Below are 16,946 nucleotides of genomic sequence, written 5' to 3' on the forward strand. Positions count from 1 at the left end.
TGCGCATTCATTGAAGGAACTTGTAATATACTATAGTTTTCGTTTTATTGCTAGGTTCGAGAATGAACAAAGGGGATAGTTTGCCTACACTGAACATGCTACGCAAAATTAACCGTTAGAAAAACAACTATTTACTATATTCAGTCCGCAAACATTTAAAGATTGTCCTCGTGATTTGTTTATCGTCATGGGCAATGCACGACGAATCGGGTATTAAATTTGTTTAAATTCTAATAGCATATCCGTTGGTATTATCGGAATTCTCGGAATGAGAATTTTCTCAGTCTTAATTTTGCTTTGAGTATAGTAATGTGTATTATATTGGCTCATAATTGCCCCAAATTCTGATTGTTTTTTGTGTTATGTATAATATGTTTATGTACTGTGTGTTGTATACGTATTATGTATATTATGTATAATTATAGGTGATGTATGTGTTATTAATAATAATTGTAGATTAGAATCTATAAATTTATTATTTTTTTTTTCGAGAAGTTAAATTCATTTTAGTGTTGTACAACACCTTGTTGTAAACGACTTTACTAACAATAGTTTTTGAAAGAAAACATACAAATGGACCTACATCTCATACTAACCTCATAAGGTATATGGAATTGTTGCACCAAATTACATTCCATAAACATTCTCAACGTAGCCTTGCAAGTATCTTCGTCAGAAAGGTCAAAATCGATAAAAGTAAAACTGTACAGATTAAAACAATCAGCCGTCGGGATTTGTTCGTTGACTAACTTTTCCGTTGACTCGTCGTTGGCCGTAGCGTGATATGATAGACACTCCAGAGCGACTTTCTGTTTAGCCATCAGTTTACAAGCGCTTTCGTACATTTGAGTATTGTGAATCCCAAGACCACAAAAGATGGCGAAAGCTTCGAATAACGAAACGTCGCATTCCGTGAAGGGGGCGTTGTTTTCCTTATTAATCAGCTGGGCCACACCTAAAAAAAGAGCAATATTATACCTGGTACAATGGTACAATTTACAGAGAATGACTAAATTTATCATCTGCTACCCCCTAACGTAAATTATACAAATATACTTTAACTAATAAACCAAATAATTTTGTATTTCAAATAGATCACCCTGAATATTTTACTGAACTAAAACAAATAGTTGTGCTCATAAAATATGAGGTTTTATTGCTTATTAGAGCGCATAAGACAGGTTCGTATTTGGGTCAGAATATACTGAAGTGATATTCCTAGTATTATAATAATAGTAATAATATCATATATTCAAGTTCATAAGAGTATGACAACTAAATCGGTCATATCTTAATAGTAAAAATTTGTTTAAGGTATTAATACGTAAGCCTGTTCCGCGCTGAGCTACTCATTTGGCATTATAAAGTGGTCTAAAATGGATATAGGAAGTCTTCAGCGGAAAGTAATAACATTTCTCACAAAGACGCAAAAACACCATCCACGCAGTGCAATAGAGAGAACAACATTACCGTGATATCAAGGGGGAAGAGGACTTATGGACATAGGTGAACAATTGGATAAACAGGTTGCTAATTTAATAACTTATTTTTAGGTGCAGGCTGAGACATCTACCTTACATCGAGCAATTTGCGCAGTAGATGATACAACGCCGCTTAAACTGAGGAAACAAGAAATGCGCATAAACCACCTGACTGAGCAAGAAAAAATGTGCACCCGGATGAGTACACCAGGGCGACATCTTAATGAGATCAGGTAAGAATATGTCGACAATACAGCGTCGAACTATTGGTTGACATCAGGAACAATGTTTCCCAAGACTGAGGGTTTTCTACTTGGAATTTAAGATCAGGTTATTCCAACTAACAGTTCAAAAGATCCGTGTGTGTCAAAGGGCGATGGAGCGTGCTATGTTGGGCGTTTCACTACGAGACAAGATCCCAAATCGCCAGCTACGACAAAGAACAGGAGTGGCTGATGCAGTAGAGAGAGTAGTAACACTAAAATGGAACTGGGCAGGTCACGTGGCTCGAATGACAGACAATAGATGGACAAAGCGGATACTGGAATGGAGACCAAGAGATGATACCTACCGAAGTAGAGGTCCTCCACCAACACATTGGACTGACGATCTAAAACGTTGTCATATCAATTGGATGCAAGAGGCACAAGATCGAAATAGATGGAAAATTATGAGGGAGATCTATGTCCAGCAGTGGATAAGCGAAGATTGAATGATGATGATTCCAACTAAAAATTACCTGAAATATATTGTTAAAGATCCTCAAATCCAAAATGATAAATGCCGATATGGATGCCAAGCCCAAGAAACCATCCAACATCTTACCGGAGCTGCCAGGCGTTTGTTGAAACTGATTATAAAGAACGCAATGACTCAGTAGGAAAAATTATTCACCAAGAACTAGCTGACAAACTGAGATCTTATCCAAACTGACCATCTTCCTTATTATCAATACGTCGCTGACAGAATGTTTGAAAATGGCAACTACAAGCTATACTGGGACCGCACTGTGCTTAGAGACCAACCAGTGGCACATAATATACCGTATTTGATGCTAGTTAATAAACTTACTAGGCAAACAACACTTCTTGATGTGGCATTACCTAACACCAATAATTTGCGTGTTAAATACAACAAAAAGATCGCCAAGTACAGAGATCTAGAAATACAAATTAGGAGATATTGGGGAATGGAAAGTACCTAGACAGTACCTATTATTCTATCTACTACTGGTGTTATTCCCAGAAACCTCCCACAGAACATAAAACAACTAGATCTAAATCAATATATCTATAAGGCCATGCAGAAAGCTGTACTCCTCGCGACGTCCAGATTTATACGAAAATTTTGGGAGATACTCCAGCATACCAAGTCATAGCACTAGGACTAGGACTAGACCTAGGACTCGATAACACGAAAAGAGTCCCATCAGAGCTCAATCCATTAGATACCGTAGGTATCTGGGATGAGTGAATTTTCCTCTTAAAGGGAGTACCGATGAACCGTACCGATGAACCGTACGGCTAAATCTGGACAATATCATATGGCATTTTTACCAACAAGATTCTTTCGGATTTTTCCGGCGCCAATTGTAACTTTAAGCCTGATTCAAGTAGCTAATATTGATTCACACTAGCCTAAGGGGACCAACGGCTTTACGTACCCTCCAAAGCATGATGAACGTATCATTTTTAGAAATGAGTCAATTCCTAGTGATAAAATATACAGACATGGAGTAAAACTTACCTATTAGTGTTCTCTTTCCATTTATAATGGGCATACAGAGTATAGTTTTGGCAGTCTCAGCATCTCCTTCGCTATGTTGTTCCTTAAGCCACGATCTGACGTCTCCTATATTAAGAATTTGCCCCGTGGATGCGGCATATCCTGCTATTTGAGCTAATGTTGAGCTTGCTAAATCAAAGGATGACGGCCTAAAAAAAATATGAAGAATGTTAAGACAAATTTTTGATATTACTAAAATTATGTCAGGCAAAGATAAATGGAAAATTAACATAGTGTATATCAGTACATATATACAATACATATTGAAAGAAGCTGAAAAGAAATACTGTCCTCGTCCTGAAAACAATAACAAAAAATTAAGCCACAACACAAAACATCTTCTAGAGGAAAGAAGAAAACTTAGCGAAAATCAGGATGATAACCAAAATGAACTAAGAATTTTGAATAAGAAAATTAAAAAGGAAGTTAGAAAAGATCTGAGACGATACAATACGATGGAAATAACTAGAGTAATAGAAGAAAACAAAAGCTTGAAAGTACTCAGACAGAGCATGTCCATTGGAAGGAAAAACGTCCACAAATTAAGAAATGAACAGGGGCAAATCATTGAGGATAGAGTTCAAATTATGAACACGATAGAGAGTTTTTATAGACAAGTATACAAAGAACAGCAATGTAACCTGAGTGGATCATTACCAAAGATAATCAATCAGGGATCTGAAATTTTACCGGACGTAACACCCAATGAAGTTCGAAGGTCAGTGCAAGAAATGAAAAACAATAAGTCCCCCGGAGGCGATGAAATAGTGGCAGATGCCTTGAAAGTGGCTGGAAAAAGATTATGGCAGGTCCTTGCCAAACTATTCGCTAGATGTTTGCAGGAAGCAATAACACCAACCCAGTGGTACAACGTAGAAATTATCATACTTCATAAAAAAGGGGATGCTACCGACCTCAGGAATTACAGGTCCATAAGTCTACTTTCACATATTTATAAACTATTTACAAAAATAATTACGAAACGACTAGAAAATAAATTGGAATTTTATAAGCCCATAGACCAGGCGGGTTTTAGAAAAGGCTATGGAACAAACGATCACCTACTGGTAATAAAAAATCTTATAGAAAAATGCACTGATTATAATAAACCACTAGCTTTAATATTTGTCGACTATGAAAAGGCATTCGACACCGTAAATCAACAAAAAATGTTGGAAGCCTTGACAGAATGCCGAATTGACTATCGGTATATAAATATAATTAAACACATATACCAAAACGCAACAGAAAGTGTTAGAGTGGGTGATCGTCAAACCCAGAAATTCCCGATACAACGTGGAGTGCGCCAGGGGGACACCATATCGCCGAAACTGTTCACTACGCTTTTGGAATATATATGTAAAAGGGCAAAACGGAGAAAAGCTTAGCCATCTAAGGTTTGCAGATGATATTGTACTAATAGCTGATAGGATAGATGAGGCCAAAGAACTTTTAAATCAGCTCTACCTTTCCTCGCTAGAAGGGGGATTGAAAATAAATATATCTAAAACCCAGATGATGACAAATCTTGTAGTCAGCGAAGATATATGCTATAAATACCTAGGTCATGAGATTCGCATAGGAAAAGATAACAAAACCGTTGAGCTTCTCCGTCGTATAAGACTGACTTGGGCAGCCTTCGGCAAGATGAACCATATTTTCAAATCGTCTGATATACCAATATGCCTTAAAAGAAAAACGTTTAATCAGTGTGTTTTGCCAGTGTTAACTTACGGTGCGGAAACGTTGACCATGACAAGGACAACAGTTCAAAAGATCCGTGTGTGTCAAAGGGCGATGGAGCGTGCTATGTTGGGCGTTTCACTACGAGACAAGATCCCAAATCGCCATCTACGACAAAGAACAGGAGTGGCTGATGCATTAGAGAGAGTAGCAACACTGAAATGGAACTGGGCAGGTCACGTGGCTCGAATGACAGATAATAGATGGACAAAGCGGATACTGGAATGGTGACCAAGAGATGATGCCTACCGAAGCAGAGGTCGTCCACCAACACGTTGGACTGACGATCTAAAACGTTGTCATAGGAATTGGATGCAAGAGGCACAAGATCGAAATAGATGGAAAATTATGAGGGAGATCTATGTCCAGCAGTGGATAAGCGAAGATTGAATGATGATGATATCAGTACAAAATGGAGTCAGACAGGGTGACATGTTAAGCTCACTTCTCTTTAATATAATAATGGACGAAATAATACAAGTAGTACAGAACATAAAAGTCGTGGTTACAGAATGGGGAACAAAGAAATCCAAATATTATGTTATGTAGACAACAGCCAAGAAATACAATATGATAACATCAGCAAAAAAACTAAATAAAACTAAAAATCTAAATACCCACTACGATGTAAAATCGAAATTGATGGGAAAATAATATAGCAGGAACCAAGGTTTAGATATTTTCGAATAGACATAACTAGTTACGGAGATGTTGAAAGAAGACGTACGACTTCAACGCTTAAAAGCAAATAAAGCGGCGGGATCTCTTAATGAGACAATCTGGAAGAACAAACACCTAAGACAAGACACAAAAACAAAAATCTATAAAGCAGCAATTAGACCTATATTAACATACACGGCGGAGACAAGACCTGGCACATCTAAAACGAGATGACTTTTAGTTATAACAGAGATAAAAATACTCCGACGAATATCAGAGAAAAGTCTATTGGATAGGGAGAGAAGCGAAAACATAAGAAGAGCATGAAACATAGAAGACATAAATGGATGGGTGATAAAACGGAAACAGGAGTGGAACGAACACATTAGTAGAATGGCAGAGAATAGGATAGTACGAATATGACGAGATAAGTCACCAAATGGACGAAGAAATATTTTCAGACCAAGAAAAAGATGCGATGCGGTGCGATAATTTAAACAATTTAGAAGGCTAATAGAATAAGAAGAAGAAGAATTATGTGTATAAGTCAAAAAATTGTTACAAGTTTTAAAAAGTTCCTGAGGTCACCCAAATAATCGGATTTTAATTCTATACAGTACCTTGAATAGATGGAGTGCCTTTTTATAGTTAAAAAAATTTTTAAACTTCTATATGATTTAGTTTAGTTGTGCAAGATTTTAAGGATTTTTTTTTTAAATTTAGATTGCAAAATTTGTATGCGAAATCTATTGAATCGATTTCAATTAAATTTGGTGGACTATTTTATTATATTATAAAGATTTTCTACGCAAAGTATGAAGTTCCTAAGGGGTTGAAAAATATAATAAAAAAAGGCTGGTTTTTCCATTTTTTTTATATATATTGCTATTTTGCAGAAAGTGTAATAAATTAAAACATTCTTAACCAGTCGTATTTTATAGAAAATTCAATTATTGCTATTATATTTTAGTATGAAATTGCTCCAAAATAAATTGTTTTATTTTCCTTTCTTTGTGATTACTGCGGGAACTGAACCCATTTACCAATATTTCTTGTTTATCATTGAATACCCTTCGAGTATCATAGTGGGGTTATACAATAATACTTCGTTGGGAGCTTCTTAATCATATGGGCACACTAATAGAATTATTTAATGACAATTATTATACGGGATAGATTCCGAAAGAATGGTTAAAATCAATATTTATTCCAATACCCAAAAAAATCAAACGCAATGAAGTGTGAAGAACACAGGACAATTAGCTCGATGAACCATATTCTAAAAGTCTTCTTACGAGTGATACAGAATAAAAAATACATTATAAAAAGCTAGATGATAGAATAGATGAAAACCAATTGGGATTCAGAAAAGGCTTTGGCACCAGAGAAGCATTATTTACTGTACAAAGTACAAACTTTCGACAAAGTACAACACCGAAGAATGGCAAAAATACTGCAGAACACAGAATTAGATGAGAAAGACGAGAGAATCATTGCCAATCTATACCGATATCAGAAAACCATAATACGAATAGACCAACAAAAATCGAAAGAAATACCTATAAATCGTGGAGTGAGACAAGGATGTGTGCTTTCCTCTTTAATTTTTAATATGTATTCAGAAGAATTGTTTAAAGAGGCATTAGAAGACGTAAATGAAGGCGTATTTATTAACGGAGCACTTCTGAATAATCTTAGATACGCAGATGATAATACTCCTTGCGGACAGTGAACAAAAAACTGGAAGAAGAATTAACAAACATAAAATGGGATATCATAGGTCTATCAGAAACTCGACGAAAAGAAGAAAACCGAATACAGCTAAAATCCGGTAATCTACTGTATTATAAAGGAAATGAAAAGAATAGTAAATTTGGAGTAGGATTTATAATAAATAAAGGTATAAGTAAGCATGTCCAAATTATCAAAGGTATATCAGATCGTGTAGCCTATGTCATACTTAAAATAAGAAGAACATCAATTAAAATTATCTAGGTATATGCCCCCACGACAGCTTATCATGACGAAGATATCGAACTATTTTATGAAGATATATCAAAGGCTATGGAAGAACATAAAAATCGTCTTACACTAGTAATTGGAGATTTCAATTCCAAACTGGGTAGAAAACTAAACAAAGAAGAAACTAAAATAGAAGATTTCGGGTATGGTCAGAGAAATGATAGAGGTGCTACTTTGATGAAAGCAATATTATGCAATGGAAAACTCAACATCGAAATTAGAACTAGAGTATTGAGATGCTACGTGTTTTCTGTCCTTTTGTATGGATCTTGTATGGAGTTAAGACCTGGACAATTACAGAGGCGACAGAGAAAAAACTCATTACCTTTGAAATGTGGTGTTATCGAAAAATGTGGAAAATATCTTAGACACAACACATACCAAATGCGGAAACGCTACGAAGAATGAAAAAAGATAAAGAAATACTCAACACTATAAAGCAAAGAAAAAGGAGCTACTTTGGTCACATACTAAGAAACGAGTAATACAAATTGATGCGGCTGGTCATACAAGGGAAGGTGAAAGGCAAAAGAGGACCGGGGAGAAGACGCACGTCCTGGCTGAAGAATCTGAGACAATGGAGTGGAAAAACGTCAATAGAACTTTTCAGAGCCGCTGCAGATAGAGTCAAATGCGCCATGATGATCGCCAATGTTCTTAGGGATGGGGCACGTTAAGAAGAAGAAGGAAGCTTCTTTAGCTTTCCTTACGTATCGCGCTAACGTTTGATGATCAATGTAATTGCTCTCAGCTGATATATTAAGGCTAAAGTTATGTTTTAATACATCATCTACATCACTTTTCATAGCCTCTGTGCTAAACAATCCTTTGTTAGATTTTCTTTTTCGACCGCGAGACATCTGACAGAAAAAATCATACTTGCAGATTAAGTTATAACATTGTAGGCCACATTGAGACACGTTCCATGATGGCCCAAAACATTTATCTTAAAGAGACCCATAATACATTATAAACAACAATTATTTATATTGTAAAATATCGTGCAAAAATAAAACAGAAAATCACAGCAAAAGATAATAAAAGGTCTCCTTGGTCAATTAAAACAATAATATTCTAAAAATAATACATCTGGAATATTTTATAACTCCTTAACGTATTTGGGTACACGTAAACTCATCACCAATTACCATAAATACCCTCGTACACAGTGGCGGCTAGTGTGGTAAAATTTTGGGTAGGCCAAGCCAGCAAATTACATAAAGCTATGTGTAATCAGAGAGGGAGGGGTCACGGGGTCATGACTTAAAATTAAAATTGGAAATTTTAATTTTAATTAAAAATATTTGGAAACCAACTTATCCTATTGGTGGTAAGACTAAAAGTGACCTTGCATCAGAGAAAAGTAATCACCCTCAAGATCCATGACCTCCCCAAAAAAAATTCTGTAGCCGCCAGTGTGTGCAATACATTTTTTTTGTGTGAGAATGGGAATCTTTTCTTTCTCGAATTTTACGATTTTTTTTTTAATTTATTTGGGCAACCGTGCACTTGTTTGCAATTGTGTTGTTTGTTTGAAAATATGTTACAATTATAGATTATGTTACATATTTTTTTATCATAATTTAAAAGATAATTTATATTACAATTCGATAATTACGTTACAAGTGACAACGATGGTCGACGTAGGCCCGATCGTCTGGTGCCTAAACAGCGAGCATAAACACGACAATATAAATCGTTGTCCGGCAAGCTGCTTAACTTCAAACGCTTATTGTACGGGGATCTTATGTGAGCTGGGTCGGCCAGTTCCTATCGGGCCTATTAATGATATTTAAAATGCGTGAATACGATTCGATGTTTTCTGTGGGAATATAATAACATAGGACGCAATGTATTGAGTGATTTAGTACATTTAAAAGTTATTTACATGCATTAACATAATTTTTGAATATGTTTTTCAATTTTAAAGCTCTTAAAATTATTGGGTAGGCCCGGCCTATCCTGCCTACCCCCAAAAGCCGCCACTGCTCGTACATAGTACAAACTCATCACCGCCATAAAAGTAGGGTATTCAAGATAGACCCTAAGAGATTGGTAAACTGATCACTAGCCTACCTGCAGCCTGGATCAGGTATAGACCATAAAATCCCAGCAAACGGCTAGTTTTTGGTAATTTCACAGAATAATCCAAATCCAGATGTCTTAAATGCAACTGCAATTTATTGGTTTTTATTTGGGAATTCCACAAAATTCTATTGATAGCTACCTAAAATCATGCGAAAAGAAAAATTTCTCTTCATTTGCCCTTGTTTCTTCAACACGGATAGTGAACTGCTAATTTATTACGTCCTGAGCCAACGCGGACAAAAAATGATGGTTATCAATAATTTCAAATTTCAATTGATTGCGAAAGACTAAAAAAATCGAATTGCCTTTTGTGGACTTGTGCGACGAAAGGGTGTAAGGCTAAATGTCATACAACTGGTAAGTAGAAATGTTATACCGTTTTTGTTTAGTTGTTTCGCACTGGTTTTCGCGAATCATCCTGATCACACAGAAAAAAATCAGTGTAATTAAGTTCTTTAAGTTAACCGTATAAGATGTTTCTTGTAGGCAAGGCATAATATTACTTTGTTGCTGTAGATTACCTTTTCTGATATTATATTTTGAGATTTCCATTTAAATTGTTAAAGTCACATTGTTATATATATATATATATATATATATATATATATATATATATATATATATATATATATATATATATATATATATATGTATAAATATAAAATCAGCACCATATGTGAAACATTTTTATTTTTAGTTCTATGAATTTTGTTATATAAAATAATTATGTTACATAAAAAGTTTTGAATGATCTAATACCTAGAATACAATGATCAGATATAAAATTTTTTTTAGTTGTATACGCGGTTTGTCAAAAAAAATGAATTGTGGATATTCTCAAGTCTTAATAAAATTCATGTTGTTTAACAAACCGCGTAAATGACTGAAAAATACTAATATCTGATTCTAATGACTGAAATTCTAGATCATTCAAAACTAGAGAATAAATTTTTTTCCATAATGGAAAAAAATTTTCCATATGGTACCAACTTAATTGGACTCCTTATATACATATACTAAAAAAGGGATAAACGCTTGTAGTCAACGCTGATCAGTTGGACTACAAACACAACTATATATTTGGGTGTGCAGCCGAAGATAGGACAAAGAAGTACTCTTTTTAAACTGCTAAGCTTTTGCAAATCTCTATTTGCATCATCAGGGTGCTACAATAAACAAAATCAGTACAAATTACAGAATAAAAATTATTTTGTATCTTACACTAATTGAGGTTAGTTGTCATGATGTTTATGAAATGAAATGAACAACTCATCTGACTCCTACAAATAATGGCGAAAACTAACCAAAAAATGTAAAAATATTGCTTTTAAAAGGACTCTAATTGTGGGATCTTTGTACAAGTCATTGAAAGATAAAGTACAGGAAGCTATACTTAAGCAGTTTGATACATTCTGTCATAATAAATGCATTGCTGATTACTTCAAATTTAAAAATTTCCGCCAATGATGCCATAAAATGTAAAGCTTTGCACGTGTAAAAAATTAGGTTTCCTTCGACTTCAATGCACTAATAGCACAATCAAGTTTTTAGCTTTTCCTATTTTTCAGATATTTTATATTTACTAACTGTCCAAAATCGTGTATTATTTTCAAAATAGTCAAATAACGCCAAAACGGTAAGACTTAGACCGAATGTATGCTTAACAAATTATTTCGAGAATTCAATGAGAAATATAAAAATGCAATGAAAATCAAATAACGAAGTTGGGACTACTTCCGATATAAACAAAAATAGCACATATTGACAAATATTTTCATTTTAAAGTTCACTATCGAAATCCTATGCAACTAAATTTTTAGATCTCAAAACCATTTAGACTGGCAGATACGTCTAATAGGCCACACCGTGAGACATAAATATCTCAGTTAAATTTTAAAGCAACTTACTTAAAATAATTTCTGAATTTATTAAATTATCACATAAACGAGAAGTATAACAGGTAAGAGGCAATCTTTCGCATTAGAAACCAGGCAAAAATCCCGGTGATGAGTTTACCTATCTGCGGTGATGAGTTTACCAATCTCCAAAGGATGCCGGTGATCAGTTTACTATATCTCCGAGGGTCTAATAATTTTATGAGGGGCTATATAGTGATGAGTTCGTACACGTCCACGTATTTAGTATAAAAAGTACCTCTTTCGAACACAAACAACACGTGTAAAAAAAACTCTCGGGATGCGTACACGTATTTAAACAACACGAGAACGACTGACCGTTAACTGACAGCGGACTGACTGTCCCATGGTGCACGCGTTTCAAGGTGGCCCGGTTCCCAAAATTTTCAAAATAATCTTTTTTGAAGACGCTTTTCGGAATCGATACGTTAAAAATTAGTTTGTTAAAAATGTAATTTTCATTACAATCAATTGTCGCTTAATCCCATATAAACTTAATATCTTAAAGTTGCCACATGATATGCCACAAGAAAATAGTTTCAGAATCTTTTTAGGTTATTCTTACATAAAAAACTAAAATTTTATCATTTTTCTACATTACTACTCAATTGTGCACTTAAAGGGTTAAATGATAAAGTTTCCACGAAACATCTGCTCCGTGTGCTATAGAATATCGCGAATCTTCCTGATTTGAAATAAGCCCTACCTAAGTACACGTTATTCACGTCACGTGAACACGCTTATGTGCTTTCATGAAGTATTCGTTTCATAAGAATATCCTTTCAAAACTAGCGCTGATCTCATCCGAGACACACTGATATCTTTCAGAGTAAACGGTTCAATGATAAGCATCAGCTTTCCATGTTCAATACCCGACAAGTTGTATAAGAAAGTATTTTCGCTTTGTTATCAAATATTTCCACAAAAACTTGGATATGACACGTTCGTCGAGAAATCAATATACTCGAGCTGTGTAAAAAATCAAGCTAAGTTACCGGAATTAAAATGCCTTGCAGGCTCTGATAAGAATTTGCTGAAGCGGAAACATGAAGTTTTGGGAAATAGTAGCGAATTCACTATTTGATACAACGCTCAGGCGAACGGAACAAATTTAATAAGCTCACGCCGAATCAAATTGATTTAAATAAAAGATAGAATAAGAAACGAGAGAACTTCACAGATAAAGTATACACGGTAACAATTTGAAAATCTCCACAGTTAAATAAATACATAAATACTTTTTCTTCTTTTTGAGAAACATAGTCTTTGTATAATTGATCAGATAAGTAAAAAATAAACAAATAAATAATTACACTAAACAATTTACCAACAAAAAGAGTAGTTGGTAATCTATTCAATAATTTTTTGTCTATCTCTTTTCGTTTTTTTCCCGTGTTCGGTATCGTTACTCTTCTTCTTTTTGAAGTTATACTTCTATACGCGCGTTCTACGTTGGAAATTCGTAAGGGAGTGAATCGGCAAAATCATTACATATATGTAAGATACAGGTAAAAGAGAGACAGAAGATATATTTTCTCTCTCTTTCTCTCTCGAGAATAAAAATGTTCCTTTGGTAAATATATTTAACATTTATTAATATTATTATTATTTTTCCATTCTGTTCAGATTTGTCTTGAGCCTCGTTAGGCATAAATTAAAACTTGTAGATATCGTAAGAAAGTTCAAATGTGTACTTACAAACACAACAAACAACAATTAAATTTTGTGTCTGTCAATGTCAGACAAATTGATAGTTGCATCACGAAACAATATTTTTATTTTATTAATATTTTTATCATGGTAAATTAAACATACCTATGCGTAAGTAAGTTATGTATACAGGGTGTTTCAAAAAGGTATGTCATAAATTAAATTACGGATTCCGGGGACAAAAATAAATTGATTGAATCCAACTTACCTTAGTACAAAAGTGTACACAAAAAAAGTTACAGCCCTTTGAAGTTACAAAATAAAACCCCTGTTTTTTTTTGCATTATCTAGTAAACTACTTGACATTTTGGAAAAAAATGGACACGTTACTTTCTTGTTCTGAAAGCATTTTTCATAAAAAATAAACAACAAAATCTAAGCGCACAGAAAAATTTTAAAGTCCATGGGGTTAAGACCTGAACTTCTGGGTGGCCAAGAAATGGATGCGTCACGACCCCTTCCAATCCACCGACCAGGATACTGCCTGCAAAGGTATTCCCGGACTTCATTACTGTAATGCGGTGGAGCGCCATCTTGTAGAAACTGCAATATTCACTTCTTCCAAATATTCTTGTAAATCGTTTGCCAAGAACTGCAAATAATTATCACCATTTAAATTATTGGAAAGAAATACTGGGCCTATTAGATTGTTATCCACAATTCCTGCCCAAACATTAACTTTGAAAGTCCTTTGGTGATGAGTCGTTTTTTTGACGTGAGGATTTTCGTCGGCCCAAATGTGCTCGTTATGATGGTTTGTTATTCCATTTCTACTGAAGGTAGCCTCGTCGGTAAACAAAATATTTCTAATAAAATTAATATTTCGAGTGTTTTCCATTAACAACCAATCGCAAAATCCAATCCTTTTAGGATAATCTTCAACCAATAAGTCTTGAATCGTTGTTAAGTGATAGGGTTTAAGCAGCTGATCCTTCAAACGCCTCCAAACCCTTACGTGAGGAACATTTAGTTTTTGCATTTAGCAGCTATTACCCTTGTTCCAGGGACTTCTTCAATGATTTCTAAAATGTCTTCATCAGTTGCATTCATTATTGGACGACCACTATTGCCAGCAACTTGCAGTTCTAATGTACCCGTTTCCCGTAAACGACGATCAATAATAGTCTATCAGGTGTATTTCGATTGGGGTATTTTACTGCATAACGCCTTGCGGCTTCTGCACTATTTCCTTGACATTCACTTACGATATTCCCGATAGTTTATTGAAATCATAATTTAATCTGATCCAACTTACCCAAAGTTAAATGCATATCTGCCATTTCCTAAAATGTGTAGGCCATTGAAATATCAAAATTTTTAATATTAATCTTATTCCCACAATAAATGATAGCTTCAAATTATTGACTATTATTGATGGAACTGTTTGTAATTATTGTATCCGTAGAAACTAATTGTAATTTTATGGCCAACTAGGAAAAAACTAGTTTTTCGAAAAAGTGATAAGCGACAAAAAAGTTTTAAAAATAACGTGGTAAACTAATGATGCCACAAAATTCATTTGATTTGAACGCACTCAAAAGTTTGGGGGGATTTAGGGATGACTCTGTGCCATTTTATCTTTTTCGCGGTCTTCTCACTGATCGTCTTCCTATTGGGAAACCGTTTCTCGCCGTCCTTACATTTCTACTATTTGTTTTAATTCGGCTTACATGAGCGTTCCATTCTACTATTTTATTTCTTATCCCGTCCTTGATGTTCTCCACCTTGCATCTTCATTGTATATCTGTACATCTAGGTGTGTCCCATAGTCTTACCATCAATTTTTCTAAGGGTTTTCATCTCTGCTGTTTGTAAATTCTGCCTTTCATTTCTTTCCAGATCTTCATATTGTTTAATTCAGGCAACCTGCAGCTCTGTTTGCTCTATTCACTTGATCTTCCACTTCTGTTTCGAGCTTACCGTAGTTTCCTAGATTGTGTGATGATTATATATTTAAACTCCATCCGTTGTTCTATTATCTGACCCTTGTAGCATTATAATTTGCTTTTAGGGGGCTAACTAACTAAACAATTACGTATTATCGTATTAACGATAAATGTTTATTTAGAAAAATTTAACAAAACTAATAACTTCACTGGCTGGTTATTTCTTTTTAAATTATTAAATAAAAATTTGTTACCTTACATTTGAACAAAAAAATTTATCCCAAAAACTTCAAACAATCTAGATCCGACCTTTGGAATACATAAACTAGAAGATGGACAACTCTTGAGAAAAATCAAACCAAAACAGAACTTAAGGCTATTCTGGATGATAACAATATGTGATTCTTCAAACTCAGCTGCTTATTTTCCACGTCAGCTTACTTAGTCCTCAGGACGCTGTTATGAAATTCCTTGTCACAGGACACTGCTTACAACAAGACGGTGATTAAAGATAGTTCAAACACTCCTGACCATGGAGCTGCGCGAAGGTGAAGTCAAATTCACGTAAAGGCAGAAAGGTTCTATTGTAAGTGGAATTATACAGTGCATTGTAGTAGTGCAGTGGAATTATACAGTGCAATTGTACAATGCGTTTCGCATGGAAGTGGGAACTAAACCAAATTTCGTCTACTGCGCCGTGGTCAGGAGTGCTTGCACTATCTCTAACTCACATTACAAAGATAGCCACGGAATTTTGAGCTCAAATCACCTTCTTCTCATCAAAACTCATGGAAGTAAGCGAAACTTTTTCGATTTTTCCAAAATTGCACGAAAACAAACCTTCCTTCTCAGTCACTACCATTACTCTTCCCTCTCTTCTCCTTGACCGCCATCTCGATCCTCTTCTGTAATGCCTTTGATACGAAATTGAACCTTAAAGCACCGGGTCTTCAGATTTTTGTGGAAACTTATTTATTATATTTTTTGCAAATAATCTTTTCATAGTAATAATAAATATACAGCACTACTAGAACACTTCTAATAGTGCTGTACCTCTATACTTGTGCATTTGTATTGTCGTCTTTTTTATAGTTTTTGCACTTCGTATTGTCGATTTTTTTGAACATTCTTTCTTGCAGTTTTTCGCCACTTTCTAAAAAATCTCAGCTGGGATACCACTTTCTTCTGCTCTCTTGTTAGTTTGAGGTGTTTTATTACTTCTTTAACATCATTCTGAGTTGGTTCCTCGCACGTCCCCTCATCATCTTCTTGTCAATTCTCTTTTCCGCCCATCTGTTTAATTTTTCTGTTGTTTCTCTTAGAAGTAAACCTTCTTTGTTTCTGCAATACTTTTTAGTTTCTCTTGATTTCTTAATTTCCTGGTAGACATTTGTTACCTCTTTGTTTACGTAGGCTTCTTTTGTTTTTTAATTACTTTTCTAGCTCTTCCCTTCCTATTTCAAATTATTTTAACTTCTCTTTTTCTAGCTACATAGATTTCGATCGTGTTTTGGGTATTTCCTCTATCTCTTTCTACTTTTGTTTTGTTTCTTCTTGCCAAAGCATTCCCACATTTTTTATCGAACCAGTCTTTGCGCCTCTTTATATTCACTCTTCCTGTTGGCTGTATGCTGCGCCATTCTTCTTGTAATTCC

At 34.7% G+C, this 16,946-nt stretch overlaps 1 protein-coding gene across 1 annotated transcript in view; it reads right to left on the reverse strand.

Moving 5' to 3' along the window:
* The window catches only part of LOC140443091 (cGMP-specific 3',5'-cyclic phosphodiesterase-like), a 238,096-nt gene that overhangs the window by 12,145 nt on the left and 209,005 nt on the right, over window positions 1–16,946 (reverse strand). The window contains exons 7-8 of the mRNA XM_072534157.1: window positions 3,228–3,415; window positions 597–955 (exon numbers count right to left, since the gene is read on the reverse strand). Coding sequence (XP_072390258.1) covers window positions 597–955; window positions 3,228–3,415 — 547 coding nt within the window. The remainder of the gene's footprint in view (window positions 1–596; window positions 956–3,227; window positions 3,416–16,946) is intronic.

This window comes from Diabrotica undecimpunctata, chromosome 6 (genome assembly GCF_040954645.1).
Source record: "Diabrotica undecimpunctata isolate CICGRU chromosome 6, icDiaUnde3, whole genome shotgun sequence".
In the NCBI taxonomy this organism is placed as follows: domain Eukaryota; kingdom Metazoa; phylum Arthropoda; class Insecta; order Coleoptera; family Chrysomelidae; genus Diabrotica; species Diabrotica undecimpunctata.